Source organism: Podarcis cretensis (genome assembly GCF_951804945.1).
Source record: "Podarcis cretensis genome assembly, chromosome: 10".
Taxonomy (NCBI): Eukaryota; Metazoa; Chordata; class Lepidosauria; order Squamata; family Lacertidae; genus Podarcis; species Podarcis cretensis.
The window spans coordinates 72,904,794-72,924,354 of NC_137179.1; the positions used below are offsets into that span (position 1 = coordinate 72,904,794).

At 44.5% G+C, this 19,561-nt stretch overlaps 1 protein-coding gene across 17 annotated transcripts in view; it reads right to left on the minus strand.

Annotated features, from left to right (window-relative positions):
- Positions 1-19,046, minus strand: part of MAGI2 (membrane associated guanylate kinase, WW and PDZ domain containing 2) — a 618,641-nt gene extending 599,595 nt beyond the window's left edge. For 5 of the 17 annotated variants that reach the window (XM_079993552.1, XM_079993551.1, XM_079993548.1 and 2 more), the window contains exon 1: positions 18,308-18,842. In XM_079993552.1, coding sequence (XP_079849678.1) covers positions 18,308-18,614 — 307 coding nt within the window. In that variant the 5' untranslated portion in view covers positions 18,615-18,842. Of the gene's footprint in view, positions 1-18,307 lie in introns of all 17 variants that reach the window. The other 12 variants (XM_079993545.1, XM_079993550.1, XM_079993554.1 and 9 more) reach the window with 8 other exon arrangements.
- Between the last annotated feature and the right edge of the window lie 515 nt (positions 19,047-19,561).

A 19,561-nucleotide genomic window follows, 5' to 3' on the forward strand; every position in this document is an offset into this window, starting at 1 on the left:
ACAAGGCTGCCTTCAGATGTCTTCTAAAAGTCTGGTAGTTATTTTTCTCTTTGACATCTGGTGGGAGGGTGTTCCACAGGGCGGGTGCCACTACCGAGAAGGCCCTCTGCCTGGTTCCCTGTAACTTGGCTTCCCACAGTGAGGGAACTGCCAGAAGGCCCTCAGCGCTGGATCTCAGTGTCCGGGCAGAACGATGGGGGTGGAGACGCTCCTTCAGATATACTAGACAGCTAGATATAGCCTGTATAAGGCCATCCTATGAAGGCAGGAGAGCAGTCTGATTCTTTCTCCTGCTGGGGGAAGGGAAAAGCGGGAAACAGGCAGAGCTGTTGTAGGAGTGGCTAAAAGAGGGGGGGGGAGAGCTGATAGGGTGGGTGCAGTGTGGCAGAATTTCCAGATGATAGCTCGCCTCTTTGCAAGCTGGTGTGGTGTAGCGACTGGAATGTCAGGCTGTTAGGACCTGAAACCCAGGGTTCAAATTCCCGCTCAGCCATGAAATTTGCTGAATGGTCCTGGGCCATCCACAATCTCGTCCTAACCTACCTCACAGGGTTGTTGTGAGGAGACAAAAAAGGAAGAAGATAACTATGTATGCCATCTTGAGCTTGGAAGAAAGGTGTGGGTTGTTGTTGTTGTTTTAAAGTGCTAAATTGATTAGATTAAAATAAATTAGGAAGAGGAACTTCATTGATTCCACCATTGCAGAGGGTTGGACTAGATGATCCTGGGGGAACTTTCAAACTCTACAATTCTATGATTTGATTATTCTATAGCATAAACCACCCACTGAAAGAGAGCCTAGTGGTGCAAATCAGAGCTGGCATAACAATGAAACTAAAAACTACAATACAAAGTAAAACTACAATTCAGTATAAAATAAAAACTAATTTTCCCCAAAGCAAAAACACAGCAAAACATTTTGAAAACATTTTGAGGGTCAGAGATTATTCCCTCTTCCGCTTGCCAAGGCACACCCTGACTCACAGTATATAACGTTCAGCCTCCTAACACATCCACTTCACGCTCAAATTCTGCCTCACATCTACATAATTCATTCAATATCTGCTACTCATCCCATTCTACTCCTACACTCCACAAGCTTCCATAAATACACCATACACCCAATCACTCCAATATCTCCCATTCAATCACCAACCATTATCACCAATCAGTCCTCCCACTACTAAAAAAATGTGCAGTACAATCTCAGATTTACTTATGCAATTTCAAGCTTGCAAGGTTGAAAGCCAAACAGTTGAAATTGCACAAATTAAATGCATGCAAGGAAGAGACCTTAAAAGCTCTTTTTGCAATGGGTTTTCCCAGTGCAGATAGAGCTTTTAAGCTCTCTAGTTTACTTATGGGACAACAAGACCTGTTCAGCATACAGGCTCTGGGATGCTTTTTCTTGAGAACGTATCACAGGAACATCCAAGATCTTCTAATAACTTAAGACAGCCCCATAAGATCTCAACAGAATGCATCCCAGAGCTTGCACTCTGGAAAGCAAGCCAAAGAGCTTAGAGACAAGGCCCTTTCAGGCTGCCTCTGAAAAGCTAAGGATGCTCAGACATCTAAGGGGGCAGTTGGGAGTATCCAAAATATACCCCACCCCGACACACACACAAGATGTGAACATACTGTACTGCAGTACAACATGACACAATGGAACCATTCACTGATAGAACCATATAAAACATCAAAACAAATTCCCATCCATCAATCACACAGGTGTGTCCTAGGCGGTAATCTGGCTCACACCCAGGTTTCTGTCTCCCAGTCCTGCCCAAGACTCTCACCCAGGGATGGGGGGAACTGCACACACTCCATGCCTGGTATTCCCTCCTCTCACAAGCAGCATCCTCAGACATTTCATCCACAAAAGATGCACTTCATAAAAAACAATGACCCATCTTAACAGTGGGCAGCTCTCACTCTCACCACAGCCTCAAAGACACAATCTTGGATGCCCACTAGTGGCAACTCAACACACCTCATTGGTGCTGTTTTCGTAGCTCTCTGACCAGCTGACAGTCATCAGCTACAGCCGGCTTCACCCACATTCTCCTCTGCCCCAACAAATGACACCAAGGTCAGGAGGGCTATCAGGTAATTGGGAGGGCCGGTATGCACACCTCTCTCATCCCTTGCTCCTTACTACCTGGTCCAGCAGACTCACAGTCAGCATTTCCTTCATAGCAGTCTGTTCTCATAGTAGCCCTGCAATGCCTCTCCTAATGCATTGCAATGCATGTTGGCAATGGCAGATGCATTTATTCTAGTACCGCTGCATGCCCAGTTGCTTCAAACTGTGCCAAATTAAGAACACATGGGTACAAATTGACCCGGCTTGCACATACTGTAATGCTAAGCCAAATCAAGGCGTATGTGCAGACTCGCAGGTTCGCAGCCCCTTTCCTCCTTTTCTGGGTAGCTGAGGCTCCACTCCTGGTAGCTTCGCTTAGTGTTACTTCAGAACCCAAGCTTGTGGTTTATCTTCCTTCAGATAAACCACCAGCTGCACAAGTTAAAGTCAAGGGTTGTTCTACAAAAAGTGGCTTCAGTCTTCTCCATGAGAACCTGCACATTTGCTCATTTACACTAAGCCACAGTTTGGCATAGCATTATGTCTGAATCAAATCACTGTGCAAGGCAGAATATTGATTGCTACTATGGAAATACTTATATCCAAGGATCACTCCTGAAGCAGAAAAAAAATAATTTTCTGCTCTCAATAAGAAAAACGTGCTTCTCTAAAAGCAGGTATACCATTTAAATTTTTCTTTAACTAACCACTTTTCAGGTGTGGGCCTTCAATTTTTAAAATTATTTTGTTCAGGAAAAGGGCATGTTTTAACATGGGATAAAATGCCTTTAAATTAGAAAATTATGAAGAAATCTATCTGCACATTTTCAAACTGCAGCTAGAGATGCTGTTTACTTCACAAAGGTATACTTCAGGATGGATAAAAAGTGGATTATTTAATATTTTCTGATGCACACTTATTGGTAAACAGGGATTCTTCAAGCCTCTATTCGTCTTCACTACCAATTCCTCAAGTCCTTTAGCAAGTACAGAGGACTCAAGGGAGAGGCAGAGTCATGCTTCAGCTGTATGGAGGCTTGGATCAGGAAACAAGGTGTGAACTTGTTAACATTTCTAGCATGTCAGGGTAATTAAGAGAGGGAAGAATAAAATGAGAGAATAGAAGGGTAGATGGTAAGGAAGGAAAAATAATGAGCAGAGGTCTAGTAAAGTGGTGTGAGGAACCTTTTTCGGCCCAATTTCTGCACTGCCAACCTTTGGGAGATAGTATGGCTATGGTGGGTGGGAGGAAAAAAGTGGGTGTGGCCGAACAAAAGAGGGCAGGGCCAGAGATAGTGGGAGGTAGGGCTGCCTCGTAATTTCTCAGATACGTATACAAACCACACACATACAGCACACTCACATAACTAAGTAGGGAATCTGTGGTGGTTTCCAAAGGAGCAGCCTCCTCTTCATGGCTGTTCAGCTATTCCCCAGTCAGCTGAACAGCAGGGGAGGAGCAAACTTGTGTGCAATGTAACAGACAGTATGTTGATTTTCATTCCATTTCCTAGCATGAGATTCCTGTACAGCAAAACACCCCCCCCCCCAATAAAGCTTTCATGTTGCATTTTCCTGGAGTATAGAAGAAAAAGTGTCCGTGCTGTGGGAAAACACCCTCTTTGCACTGGCTTATCAGAAATTCCCACGCATTTGTTAAAAAGTGAATATAATTTTTTTAATTAACAACAACACTTGCTACTTGGTGGGGGAGGGGGGTTATTGTTTTGTTTTTTTCCTTGTTTTTACCAGGTTATTTTGTGTTTTTATCTTGTGTTTTTATGCTGTGAACCACCCTAAGATCTACTAATGAAGGGTGGTATACAAATTCAGTAAATAAACATATACAAGCAAGTCACAGCAATGGAAAGATTCCTTCAAAAACAAGGTTTAGAATGCCACCATCTTTAGAATAGTAGTCATGAATGCAGTTCAACAAGCGGCACACAGTAACTGTGCAGAAAGCAATAGAATTGAGTAGTTTCACTGGTCAAGAATTATTTCTGCAATATAGTATCTAGTCTTGGAAGCACACTGGTTATAACAGTACTACACTACAATTCCTAGAGCTTCCTCCTAAGTACGTACAGTACTCGGAAGTGTTACAAGCAACACTTGGAAACCCACATTCAAACATTAGCATCAATTGGCACATTACTGAAACATGTGTGATTTATACCTCTCACATCACTTTTCAATTTTCCCCATCATCCTTCACAGATACAACAATACTTGCAGTGGGGTCTGTGTGAAAAATTTCACCCTAGATGCTACACTTGTGACTTACAGCAGTTTCCTTTATGCCAATTCAGAGTGACGTGGCAGAACTTGTTTCGCATATGCTAGTGAAAAAAGTTTGTTAAATTTAATCTGTTCTAAACAACTCAATGCTGATTCTGTTATTTATTTATAGCACCAAGAAATCTCTTTGTTACTTTCACAATAATGAATTTATTATTTATTTATTTTTAAAGAATAAAGATATAAGGGGAATTCAAAGCAGCTCTAAGGAGATGGTATGTTTGTTGATAGTTTGTGGGTGCCAGAAAACCCTCTGTTATGAGTTTTACACTCCACCCTGTTATGAGATTCTGGGTGCCAGACACCGAACCCCTGGATTCAGCAAATGTTAAAATATAATCCAGGGCAGTTCCCTGATGAGATAATTGCCTGAGTGAGATGATCCATTAAGAAGGCAAAGGTAAGGTGATGAGCCATTAGGAAAGCTAAAGAGAGGGGGCTCTCCCTCAACTCAGGGTGAGTCTTAGAAGGCAAAGCAGAGTTTGAAGTAGTAATTTATTCTGGATGTTGCCAATACCTATACTGCTGTGGTTAAGCTCTCCTGATCCAGTGATGGACACATCTGTCATGCCATGTAGCCACAGAAGTCACAGAGGCTGCCTTGGCCTACAATGACAAAACTGGATCCAGAACAAAACTGGATCCCTAGATTGTGGACGGGCTCCTTCAGGAAAAGTGCAACTCTGTCCAGGGCAGATACCTGGCCAATTTCTTGGACAAAGGAACTATTCACCTACAGTGACTTTGTCTCACTGGTGTTCAGGCTCAGCTTATTTTCCCTCATCCATCCCATCATCTAGGTATTGGTCCAGGACCCACACAGTCTCTCCCAATTCGGATGACACCTTGCCCCAAATCTCCTAATGACCACTCTCATCGGCTTCATTTAGACATAGTTTAATTGGACATAGCATTGGAGATAAAACACTGCTCTGCAGAATCCCACAGCATAACTGCCAGGGTGGCAAAGAGCACTTTAGCAATGCTACTGTTGGAATGCAGCCATGTAAATAGGCCTGAGCAAGGTGTACTAGTGTATTCAGTATAGGGAATCTTCCTATGTTTTCACAGCACCCATTGCAGACCATCAGAAAGGACTTACCTAAATATGTCTAGAAAGGCCTGGATTTCAAATCTGCTGTGTGACTCTGATTTTCTAATCATCATGGGTTGCTGTCTTCTGCTACCTGACTTAGACCTACCCATAACAGAATTATCACACGTTAAGAACCACAGCAGATAGGTACAATAGGTAGTGAGCAGAAAGGGGGAGGAAAGACTGAAATAAGTATGCAGAATTCCACAGCATATCAAATGAGTAGCCATTACAAGTGTTGCAGCAGAGATGAATTTAAAGAAGGATTTAGGGAGGCTAATGTAGTGGCTCTGCAGATAATTAGCTGGATAATTACCCTCTGCCTAACCAAATCCCCTGATAGTTTTAAATGGAAAGGGTGTTTTTTTACTTCCTAGTCCTAAATTCTTAGTTAGCTCTGCTGTGTACTGCTAAGAGTTGCAGTGTATTTCCACTCTATGCAGTACTTGGAGCGGCGTCTGGGTGAAAGATTTTGCCCTAGATGCTAACCTTGTGACTAACGGTTACAGCACTTTAAAGCAATAAGTATTGAGTCCGCTCATTTTTATGTTATATAAATAATACATATAAAATACTTTTATTTATTATGGAAGCTTCTTGCAGGTCGTGTTTGAGAGGAATGACCTGAGGAACTCCACACAGCAACACTATGATGTAGCTGCTGTTCTACAGCATTGTTCATTCCATGCACAACTTACCAATGGATTTGGTCTAATGCACTCACAGCCTTAAGAATTTGGATGGGGGGGGGGATGGGCTGACGTATTTGGTACAGAAAAGCTGGGTGAAAATCATTTTTCAAACCACATATTATTTTAAAAATGTACACTTAAATAGATGACTATCTGGGAGCTGCAATAACACACTTTTAGTAAGATGTTTTCTTGGACTGCAAACTGCCTTTACGAAGTATTAAGCTATATGTCACAATTAATGAGCTTATGATTCATTCACACAATGTTCAGAGTAAATACTTGGCAGATTTATGTGAAAACCTTATGCCAACCAAGCTTTTCATGAAAGTTTTGAAGTATGGATATAAGGTCACGGGGGGGGGGGGGGTGGAGCTCAATGCTAGGATTTAAGTAAGCAGTAGGCAATTAATATTTTTTAGGGAAGCCTGCTCTCAGAAAAGTTGAGGAATGACAAGTTGAGTTCCGGTGAGTTCCTGCTGAAAAAAAGCCCTGGCCTTACCTATAAAATTACATACAAGGTTAAAAGCCAGTTCGTAAGGCCAATAAAATACAAGTCAGCACAGCACAACATTAGGGAAGTAAAGACGTGTTATGTGTCTCTGGGGTTGAACAAGGGAGAAAACTAAACCAAATATCTTGCTGACTCTAGCATGGTTCCACCTTTCATTCCTTTTTTATCACGCTGCAGGCTTCGGAAAGGCCAATGGCTCTGATGCAGAAATAATAAGAATGCTTCTAAGACCAAGCACCAAGAATATCCAAATATATTTGTTTTGATGAAGAAAATTAAGTGTATGGAAGCACAGGCTGATATGCTATGTTGATCTCATTTTTTGAGGATTGTTTGTTTGTTATGCTTGTTACCAAACTCTTGTGTGTATCAGTCTTTCCTTCCTCACCTTGATGCTAATAGTAGTTTATGGGGGTGTTTAAGTTGGGGAAGTGTTTAATCCCCCCTCATAATAAGTGTTTAATCAGTGCCATAACCCTGATCCAAGTTGGTGGCCCCAACATCTACTTTTAATACAATAAAATGGCTTTGGCACAGTTTTGCATCATGCGCAACTTGGTCTCGAGTCTGAGCATTGAAAGTAGGAACTTAGGGGAACTGAATATTCCAGCAGATCTCTAAACTATTGCATATCATGACCTTGTAAAGTTCTAGCAGTGGGAGTGTAACTGCCAGACAAGCAAAGCAAGTCAAGCTTCTCTTAATATGTTAGCTCAACTCATCCTTATCACTGATGCAACTATGCAGAACTACTGAGACGGGATGCCGCACATATTTTAGATAATATTTGTTGGAAAAAACTTTAGAACGGTCTGTAGGGTGGAAGAATTTGGAAGACAGACGTAGAAGGAATAATGCATGCCTGTATGCTCCTTTCAGAATAGTTCAGATCAACTACTTTCAGGCAGCTGGAGGAATACAGTATTCCTACTGCAATGGCCTTCCAAAGTGCAGAATTTAACTCTCCACAACTGTGCCACTGTATAAGAGAAAATGATGAGCCATGTGCTGGAATCAGGCTTGCTCCTCCAAAACAGTCTTACCAATTATATACCACTTGTTTTGTCTAAAAGGCTCAACAGGAATTAAGGGCACAATGGCTATGGTTCGAAGATTACATGAACAAACACTGCTCTAAAGATAACATGCTGATATGTTTAGACTAAGTCTGTAAGGATAACCTAATGTTATATTATAATAATACCATAAAATAAGTAATTACAGTGATAAATGATATGCAATGTAAAAAAGAATTTATATGATTCAAAGAGCTGGTGGAGGGAAGTCACCCGGGTGTGGTATTGTATGCTCCTTTTCTCCTTACTTTTTCTTCTTACTTTGTTGGTTTATTTTGTGGTTAAGTGTGTGTACCTTATTGGTTGGTTGGTTTGTAAATATGCCTAAAAAAACTTTTTTTAAAAAAAAAGACTCAATAAGAGTTACCAGCATCTCCACACAACAGCCACAGTGTCCATACATTTGCTGCATACATTATTATTACCACCATCAACAAATTTATTACCTATCCTTCACCACAAGTTCCCAGACGGGTTCACAACAATGTAAACTATAACGTTAAAAACAAATTAGAACAAATTAGAATCACGACTAGAGTGGATCATGGAATATACTCAAGTGTCAAAGGCCAGGATAAAGAGAAGTATCCTCAGAATAAAACAAAAGCTGTACAGGCAACTCCAGATTTCCACGGGGGTTATGTTCTGGGTAGGGCTGGGTGATAACTGGTTTTCAATATCGCAATATATCAGTAGCTAAACATCACAATATATCAATTTATCACAATATCTGAAATAAGGAAGGAACTATGCAGAGGCAAACAGGACAATGCTACTACAATGCAACTGCTACTACTTAAGGGGCTAAAACTGATAAAGGATGATATTATGAATCCCCTCATGGTTACTTTCATCAGCAGGCAAGCCAAAATGCATCCCAATGAGACTTTTGATTTTGGGCTTGGCTACCAAATGGTGATATTCAGGACAAACCAAAGTACGGTTATGAGTCATAGTGAATATAAATAACCTTGGACTGCCAGACTGCCAGCAGACCTGCTAGGCAGCAGACGCGGCAATAGCCTAGTGGTGACAGAATCAAAAAAGGCAGGGGGGCAGAAGCAGTGGCAGCCTGGCAGCAGTGGCACAATGACGAGCAGCCTGCAAAGCCTTGCCATGGCAGTGGGTGGCGGCGGCAGAAGCAGCGGCAGTCTGTGAAGCCTTGCGGTGGTGGCCACAGGCCTTGGCCACGAGGACTCACAGGCCACCACAACTTCTGCTGCCACTTCCTGTCACTGCCGTGAGGCCTTGCAGGCTACTACTGTTCCACTGCCGCCACAAAGCCTCACAGTCTGCCACCGCCATCACTCTCTCTGTGAGGCTTCACACGCCACCACTGTTTGTGCCGCCACTGTGAGGCCTTGCAGGCTGCCACTGCTACTGCCGCCAACTCCCATTGCCGCCACAAGGCATTTTAGGCTTCTGCTATTACCGCCACCACTTTTTTTGTTTGCTGATGAAACTGAGGGATGTGATGATTGATAATATTGTCATTTATCCTTTTTAGACCCCTAAGTGGTAGCAGTTGTCAGGACGTTGTCCTGTTCACTTCTATGGCCCCTTCAGTTCCATCCTTATTTCAGACATTGTGGTAGATTGCAATGTTTAGCAGCTGATACATTGCAGTGTTTAGCTGGTGAGTTATTGCAATGTTGAAAACCACATATCACCTAGCTCTTACACACATTGTGATTTGCAGTATATTGCCAGCTCAAATATTATGAAACAAGTATCACGATGTGAACTTCAAACTGGTTTTGGACGATATATCTCCCAGCCCTAGTTCTGGCTCATCACGTGTGACAGCATAGTATGTATAAGCCCACCCCATGCCCTTTTCCTGCCACCTCCGGGTTCACAGCGATGCATGCATGCAGTCAATAAATTTAAAGAAGACCTATTACTGTGTGTGCATTGTTTGTATAACCACAATATTTTATTTGAAAAAAGCTTTCATATATGTGATAGCTCATTCAATTCCACCAAAATTATCACCAAATGCCTATTTGTTCACTTGCTTAAAAAGAGCAAATATCAGAAAATGAAGTCTAAACCATGGATGGACCAACTGCAGTGCTGCATTTTCTACATTATTGTCATTTTACTAGAAATTATTCATCTCCTAATGTGTTTTAACTAGTTTATGAAAAAATAGTGAATGTTCAAGATTCCTTAGTAATTAACCTTAATTAAGGCATTCATTGATCTTTCTTAAGAGTGACCCTCAGTATGCACTCTTGCCTAAGAACTACCTCTCTGGATCAGACCAAGGTCACCCTAGTAGAGGCAACAACCATTTTTCATGCATCCAATTGATGTGCAACCACGATTGTGCACATTGCGGTGACCCAGAAGTGGCTGGGAAAGGGGGCATGGCGGGGGCATAATGGGGTGGAGAAGGGCAGAGAGGCTTTATGCATGCTGAGCCAATGCATATGGGGGTCAGGAACGTAACCCCCATGCAAATCAGTCATTGCCTTTATTGCACTCTTGGCAAGAATGCTAGGCACTACAAAGTAGGCTGGCACTACAAGATAATTCAACAGATACTGGCTTACAACTTCCCACTTGCAACTAAAGTATTATTAATTCACATGCTTGCAAAGCTTTATAAACTGCTTAACATTTAAAATGTGGTGTGCAAAAAAAGAAAAAACACGTAACACAAAATCAATATAAATCACAGTATAATGATTTCACACATTTCAGGTAACCAGCAGTGTTCATAATGAACAAAAATTAATCTGGGAAAGCCTGGTGAAAAGAAATGCTTTTAGCAGGCACCAAAAACACATAAACATAAAACTGCACATGCTCATAAGAGCATCTGGCTTTAAGACAGTCCTGAAGAAAGGGAACACTGTGTCTCTTTACCCTCTCTTCATTAACATTTTAGAAAAGCAACACACAATGTGATGTCTCACCCACTTACTCCATCTCAATTTTGTAAACTTGGTGCAAGGAGGTGCAAATGGTAATGATGTCACATCATGCATTATGTGCATGGCATGTTACAAAGAGAGACAGAGCTGTCCTGTCTGGTGTGGCCCTAAGCAACTGAAAATCTCTGTACTATGTAGATGCTCAAGCTGTTAGTCTGTCAATTTCCCCACTAGGCTAGAAACACATACTTTTAGCTCTATTTGCCGCTGCCCTACATACTATACTATCAGCACAGCAGTTTGAAACATCTTCTTGGCAGTAAAGCAAAGGCATGTTAGAGAGACCAGCATCAAGGGGATGAAAGTTTCCACCAGCCTTGTCCTACCAGCACCACCGCAGAGTCTCAAAAAACCATGCTGTCTAGATGACAATCCTGGAAGAAGGGATGTTTAATGTAAAGAGATTGACCAATATCCACACAATAAATGGTTGTGAGAGTTTAAAGGAGTAGAAGTTGTTACCTCCCTGGTGAGGAATGGAAAATGAACTGAGACATGAGAAGCTGGCAAGAGCTGTGAGGGGGAAGAAATGAGAATTGTGGCTGACATCCAGTGTGTGTAAGTTAATTGTAAAAAGGTAAAGGTAAAGGTACCCCTGCCCGTACGGGCCAGTCTTGACAGACTCTGGGGTTGTGCGCCCATCTCACTTAAGAGGCCAGGGGCCAGCGCTGTCCGGAGACACTTCCGGGTCACGTGGCCAGCATGACATCGCTGCTCTGGCGAGCCAGAGCCGCACACGGAAACACCGTTTACCTTCCCGCTGGTAAGCGGTCCCTATTTATCTACTTGCACCCGGAGGTGCTTTCGAACTGCTAGGTTGGCAGGCGCTGGGACCGAGCAGCGGGAGCGCACCCCGCCGCAGGGATTCAAACCGCCGACCTTTCGATCGGCAAGTCCTAGGCGCTGAGGCTTTAACCCACAGCGCCACCTGCGTCCCTAAGTTAATTGTAGTGAGCCCTTATTGGCCTACCACTCTTTCTATTTCTGTTTCTAATTAATTAGTTTATTTTTACTGTTTTATAAAATACTGCAGGGATGTCCAATCTATCACTGCAGGGCGTTCCTGGTCAATCTCATGATCCTGATAGATCGATCCAAAAATAAGTAAGTAAATAAATAAATAAATAAATAAATAGTGGAAAAGCTCAACAACTTTTCAGAAGCCTCCCCAGAAGAAGCTCAACAGCCTTGATTATTCCTCCCCAATGGTAGATCACTGCCAGTGTTTTTAGAGCGGGAATAGATTGCACTACAATATCCCTGCACTACTGTATGGATTGGTGTTTTTAATGAAGGACTTATTGTCATTTGCAATTGTTCTTAGTCAGACTCCCTATAAGGCAGCTTCCTATGTTCCTGTACCTATGTCATTTAAGACAGAAACATCTTTTTTAGGTCCACCACTGCATTGTTGTATTAAAATTGACCACAATATTCAACATATTATGTTGGGCTGCTTTACCTAATTTTCAGTGAAGGCTAGACTTTTTATTCAGTGCTATCATCTATCTATCTATATTAGTCTGATATAATAGTTGATATTTAAGTCCTTTTTTGTAGGCCAAGAACTCAATATTTGCCAACATATAGAAAGGTAACACAAACTAGCACTATGTACATAGCCTCCCCAGGAAAAAGGAACATTCCAGTCCCACCATCAATATATCAAATAAGTTAATCTATTTTTATTGCTTTATTATTTCGTTTACCTAAATCAGGTAAAATGAGTCACTGACAAATGCAAAAAATAATACACACTTGCTCCAAATCTCTAAAGTAGCATAGTAGTACTTGCTATGCTGCTACCTATTTCAACTATATAAAATCCACAAACACAGCTAACACATCTAAAAAGAAGACTCTGACACACAGCTAGCTTGTAAAAGGTTCAAATGGAGCAGAAGTGAGAAACTGACGGTAGAAGTGTGAGCTACAGTAGAATCATCATCATAAACAGAGATGCAAGGTCTCCCTGTTAAGCATATTTCTAGATATAACTGTGGTTTTTCAAGTCATACTGCTTCTGAGTACACTTCCCAAATGCACTTTAGGGTTGCCATATTTCAAGAGGTCTGGATATAAAGAGTTGTTGAGCTTTTTTAGCACAATCGCCTGATAGCTCCAACGCCAAACCACAACCTGAACTAGAGAAGCCCACAACCAATTTAAAAAACAACAACAAAATCCAGGACATTTGCTTTAAAATGTAGAATTCCCCCTAGACGGGCATGTAGGACCCCCAAAAGAGGCCATGTCCAGGAATTCCCGGGTGTATGGCAACTCTAATTTAGGCTGTCATGGAGCCATCTATGACAGTGCAGACACACCTGATTTGTAACCACAGTCTGTTAAAACAAGACTAAAATCAACAGGCAACCTGGCAGAATCTACTTGCCTTGCAAAGGGTAAGGCTATAGCTATGCCAATACATACTATGCAATGTGTAGGTACAGCAACACATATTAACTCTCAGAATTACCTGGCAAAGGCAACCTTCTGCAATGCAGGCTTGTTGTTGTTTAGTCGTTTAGTCATGTCCGACTCTTCGTGACCCTATAGACCAGAGCATGCCAGGCTCTAAATGCAGGCTATAAACTTGCTAAATACTGTATCCAAGAACAATTACAAACTCCAAAGCAAGCATGAGAAGATGCAATAACTAACTTTGCATAGCTCATAACTGCACTCAAACAGCTACTTAAGGTCACTCATTTAGTCAGTAGTGGGATTTCAATCTATAGCTCCCAAAAGGCCAAGGCTAGCCTCTTGCCTTCAAAACCAAGATGCCTGCTGAGTAAACAACTTCACATAATTCAAGCAATCCAGCCTAGTTAACACACTACCCATTAAGAACACCTGCTTGCTTGCTTAGGATGAAATTCTTGGAAATAAGCACTGCGGAAATCTATATGGCTTACTTCCAAGTAAAGAGGCTCAGTCCTGGAGGGAAGAGATCTGAGAGGCTGGCTCTTCTAATCTAAATATGCTAGAGGCCAAAGGTCAATTTTGTAAGCCGCTAAAACATCAGAGAAACTTTTTTTTTCCTGTTTAGGCAACTGAATAGTGAAGCAGATCCGCAAATCATTAAAAATGTATCATTTTAATTGTCTGTGCTAAAAGAGTTCAACAAGTTACTGTAAAACAAAATTAAACATTCAGTAATTTTGTTTCTGTAGGGAACCTGACAACTGATTTGTAATAATGTTCAAGAAAAATATGTGCTCAAACACTTTTAACCACCATAGTAGGAGGGTCAATGCCCTACCTACACATCTCACACTGTGATTTTACTCTGACAGCACTTAATTCCAAGAGAGAAATTCCAAAACGGCCACATGGCCCCAGTCAAGGTCATGATGTTTTAATTAACTGTCTGCAGTGAAACATTTTATAGAGGGGTTCACTGATAAATGTATGCAAAAATTATGATAATGACTTAATTAACCTTGATCTGACATGTCTTAGAACAGAACAAGAACAAAGTTACAAAAACAGACATCATTCATTGGCTATGACTCTTTGTTCTGTACACTGTTTGGAGAAAACAATTCACTGGGAGGAAACTTTTAATATAGGGCCTCTGTACTTCAAATAAGGAGGAGGGTAGAAACTAAATTGGATTGCGTTTTTAAAGATCCATTTGGCCGGACAGGGCTTCCTTCTATAAGAAGGCTAAGCTAAGTCATTCAATTCCCTGCAGAGGAGTTGCCAGCTGTTCCCTAATCTAAGAGCATTTGCACTGAAACTGTCTTATGAATGTAGTTTGCATAGAAACTGGTGCCCAAATTCTCAATTTTATGTGATTTGCACATGGTGTAAATAAACCCCATAAAATGTCAATGGCCTACATATGTTTTAAATATTACAGATAGGAATGCATTGCTACCCTAAGAAGGACTTCAATTCCAAAACAGATAAAATTTAACGATGAGCGATGGGGTGAACCAGGATAATGTGTATATCAACTAGACTTGTCCGTCCCCCCCCTAAGGAAGCTGAGTCATGTATCTTACTCCCTTTGGAGGAGCTGCCAGCTGAAGGACATTGAAGAACAGCACCAGTTACTGTAAGGAATAAATTGAGGCATATTACAGGCATAAGATTCTGATATAATCATATTGCATTTCCAACTATGGACAAAACTGCAAGTTATCTTAAAAAATAATTCTATAATTTTGCATGTAGGTAAAAAGGAATGGCAGCTAAAATCAGTTTTAGCCTATTTGTCCATAATATTATCTGCCTTTTCAATTGGTAGGAGATATCTAAAAAGATGAGTTTGGCTATGTAGTCACATACATGTAAATCCCACTGAGGTCAGTAACAATCAAAGTGCAGGACAGCAGTAATGGGATCTCAAGCTCTTATCAACTTTGTTTCCCTTTCTTTCCATAGAAATTATGTTTTTCCTGCGACATTTATATACTGCTTAATTATTTGTATTTCTAAGTAGTGTACATAAAAAACTATCCATGGAAAATTATAATATCTATAATAAAACCAAACACTATCTAAAAATGCCTGCTGGAACAGGAAAGTCGTGCATGTGAAGTTCAGCAAGGAGGGTGCCTGTCTAATCTCAGTTCCATAGAGTTGAGCCCTCAGCTCAGTTTTCCATGCCTTCATACCTTCTGGACTGTACAAAGTACCCAAGTGACAGTTTGCTGCATAAAAATCAAAACATGGTCGTTTTAGCAGTATGACTTTAGTAGATGAGACAAAGCAGTAAAATTGCAAGTGCCTGATTCAAACTTTGGATTAGGTCCATCATCTGAGGCATGCAAAAACACAAAAATCATTGAAAGTAATTAGCCAAAGATAATACCTAAACTTTGCCACTGGACTTTAAGCTGGAGAAGGAAAGCCATCTGTTACACTTTGCCATTAATATTCTGTTTATCATTCCAAATTGGTAGTAGTGGAATATTGCTTTTGACAGATTAGCATTACTTGTCCTACCAGTGTATTTCTGAGAACATGACCACACTGCAAATTCAAAGCAAACGAGAGTTTTCTCTGTGGACCTTAGGAATTATTCTTTAACAAGTCCTGGAGATCTCTTAAGAGAATTCATAACAACATCACTAAGCTACAATTACGAGGGTTCCAAAGATAAAGCCGTAACAATTAAATATTGCATAAACCAGTTTACATGTATAATGTAACTGTTGCTTCCAGGGGACCTGTTTTATTTAACATTCATTCTTATTTGTTTGCAGGGAAGGCATACACCATCATACCAAACAACTGTTATCTCACACTTTCCAGTGCATTTCTCCATCACTTTCCTTAGTGCAAGAAGTTGGGAAGGGAGGGAGGAGAGCAGGCTTGTTGCACAAGAACACCAAATCCATTCTACTAGCACAATTTGAATCTCCCTTAATGTTATTTAGTGCCACTTACAAAATAGTGGGAGTCTGGAAGTGTCCAGTCTTCCTCATTCAGCAATTGTTTACCTAATTCATGGGTTATCATATTTATTTCAGTGCACTGTAAATAACTTCTGTTGTTGATATCTGTTTTTAATTAATTTAGGACTCCAAGATTTGAGGGCAGCTTTCCGCTACATATTTGATATTTATTTATTTTGGAATGGAGAGGGAAGACTCCACACCTTACCTACCCTTTTCTGTGTCAACACTAAGTATTTCTTAACATGGATTTAGCTTCCTTGACAAACCACCCTACCTTCAAATGCGAAGCATAGCAGTACAACTCTAGAAAAGGGATGGCAACCTATGGGAGCTTCAGTTGTTGCTGGACTCCAAACCCCATGAGCCGTGATGAGCACGGCCACAGTCTGAGATGATGCGTGTTGGGAATACAAGGAAGGCCACAGATTTCCTATCCCTCCCCCATAATTGCAGCATTGGGACTAAACCGATGGATTTTAACTAGCTTTCCAATAAAGCTTTCATATGTTGGGCTGCTTAAATGCTCCTGGATGAGCAGCAAAGCCGTTCCCTGAAAACCTTCTCTTGCAATCTTACATTGCCACCTCCACCTTCTTTGAAGCTACCCATCAATGACAACACTAAAAATAAAAACCAAGCACCTTCAAGCCTGTTCTCGTTACCCCAATTTCCCCTTAGGTTTAAACATGGCTTTCTGCTCTCTTTAAACAAAATAAATAAATAAATAAAGGAACACTATTTTAGCATGTCAGAGGACTTGTTTTCGACCCAAGAAACCCCTCGGCTGATTTTCGTAGAGGTGAGAAGCTTGTGGTGGTCAAGGACTTGGCACGAATCAGCCCAGCCAGCGCCTTCAGGGGAACACGCCCCGCGCCTTGTGCAGACCTTGGGGGAAACCCAGCTGATGAGCTAAGTCCCGCCCTGCCTTTCGCCCCGCCCTCCTATTGGCTGAAACTCCACACACTCGGAATAATAACAATCGTCCTCCCAAGCGATTGGCACGCTCGCCTTGGCACGTTGCGGCGCCTTAGCGCAGGCTGGTCCCCTGCGCGGCTACTACGACTCCCCGGGAGGGTTAGTCACCGGGAATGCTTTCCAGGGAAGCCTCGTTATTGCAGAGCTGTCAGAATGTTTAGCCACACTTCTCCCCCTCCTTCCTTCCTTCCTTCCTTCCTTCCTTCCTTCCTTCCTTCCATGGCACGCGTTGGTGCCACCGCTCCCCTTGCCAGGAGAAGATGCCCTGGAATACCTTCCTTCTACTGGGGCTGAAAAGGGGTGTCTGGCGGGGAGGGGAGTGTCGGTGCCGAGGCTGAAGTCTGCCCTGGATCCATGCTGCCCTTCCTCGTAGAGCCACATCCCAGCCCTCAGCGGGATTCGCTTTCAGGTAACGGTGCAGCGGCTGGCAGCCTTACAGCCCTTTCCCGGGCATGTTTACTCAGAAGCAAGTCCCACGCAGCGAGTACAGAAAAAGCTGACTCCCAAGTAAGTGTGGCTAGCCCGGCATCTGTCCTGAGCAAAAAGCTGAGAGAGGAAAAGGTGGCGCTCTGCACTTGCTCAGAAGCACTCGCTTTTTTTTTTTGATATCCCAGGACCCAGCTCTGCATCAGTGGCGTAGCGTGGGGGGTGCAGGGGGGCCGGCCGCACCGGGCGCAACATCTGGGGGTTAGGGGTAGGGGTAGGGGTAGGGGGAGCAAATCCACGGGTTAGGGGGCGCAAATCCACGGGTTAGGGGGCGCAAATCCACGGGTTAGGGGGCGCAAATCCACGGGTTAGGGGGCGCAAATCCACGGGTTAGGGGGCGCAAATCCACGGGTTAGGGGCCGCAAATTATTTGCCTTGCCCCGGCTGCTGACAACCCACGCTACGCCACTGCTCTGCACATTGACGTCCTGCGCATCCCTCGCTCCCCAGCCCTTTCCCCGCCGGCCTGCTCCCTCTTCGGTCCCAGCTGGGCCCGGCCGAACTTGCTCCGCTCCCCAGGCACTCCGACGCTGACGCACATTTAATTCTGCCGGGCGGCCCACGAGACACGCAGCGCGATCCAGGAAGGCTGGGCGCCGCCGCCGCCGCCGCCGCCGCCTCCCCTTCCCCAGCCCCGAAGCGGAGAAGTTGCCGCGCCTCGCACCCCGCCGTCGTCTTCTTCTTCGCCCGCCAACCCCCTTCCCCCCCCCCCGCCCCGCGCTTACCTTGCTTGACGCACTTGAGGCGGATGGGGTCCTTGCAGTGCTTGATCACGGCCAGCACATCCCGGATGGTGAGCCCGGCCACGGGGGTCTCGTTCACCTCCAGCAGCAGCTCCTCGGCCACCAACTTGCTGCCGCCTCCGCTCTCGTAGACCACCTTGCCGGGCTGGACCTCCCCCAGGTACGGGAACTGCCCGTTCTCGGCGCCCCCCTTCAGCTCGAAGCCCAGCTGGCCCTCCGGGCTCCTCACCAGGACACACTCATGGACTCGGCTCGTCCAGTGGCTTTTCTTCTTCAAGCCCTTGGACATTGCCGTGAGGGGGAAAGGGATGGGCGCTTCTCCCTCGCCTGCCTGCCTGCCTGCCTGCCTGCTGCCCGCCTCCCTCCCTCCTCGCTCGCTCGCTCCGCTTTGCCTCGGGGTGTCCTTGGAGTTTCCTTTCGCTCGTGTGGGGCTGGCGAGGAGGAGGAGGAGGAGGAGGAGGAGGAAGGCTGCCGAGAGGGGCGGGCGAGGGGGCTGCTCCCGCCTGCCGTCTGGGCCGGCGGAGAGCAGGGACGGGGCTGAGGCGGCGGCGGCGGCGGCGGCTTCCCCCTCCTCTCTGCCGCTCTAGCTGCGAGGGCGCCGGGAACTGCTGGCCATGGCAGCTGCAGCAGCCAGGATGCTGCGTGTGCGAGAGAGAGGGAGAGTACGGACTAGTTTTACAGTAACTGGATGGTTGAGCCGGAGGGGGGAGAGCGAGAGGGCGGGCTGCGTGTGGATGCTGCTGGAGGAGTAGTAGGAGGCGGCGGCGGCGGCGGCGGGGGGGGGGGCGTCTGCCTGCCTGCCTGGCTCGCGCGCTCGCTCTCCTCAGACGGAGCCTCTGACCCGGTAGTGAAGGCCGAGAGGGAGGCTGGCTTGCCTGGCAAAAGCAGCCGGGAAGGGAAGCGAAGGGAGAAGGCGGGGAGCAGCCAGCGGTGGGGGGGGAGGGAGGAGAGAAGACGGACCCGCCGCCCGCCCGCCCAGGCAGGCACGGCCAAGCGCCGCCAGCCTGAGGAAAACGGCGCCTCAGGCTCCGGCGCGCGCTCGGCGTCTCTCGCTCTCCCTCAGCTTTGGCGCGCTTGGCGAAGGAGACAGAGCCCGCCCCCGCCCCCGCCCCCACCGCGCGCACACGCGTACCAAACGGAGCCAGCCTCGCGCAACCCCCGCGCGCTCTGAAGGGAGCCGGCGCGCATCTGCGGGGAACCATCCAGGCCAAAGGATCCCGGAAGGGGGCAGATGGC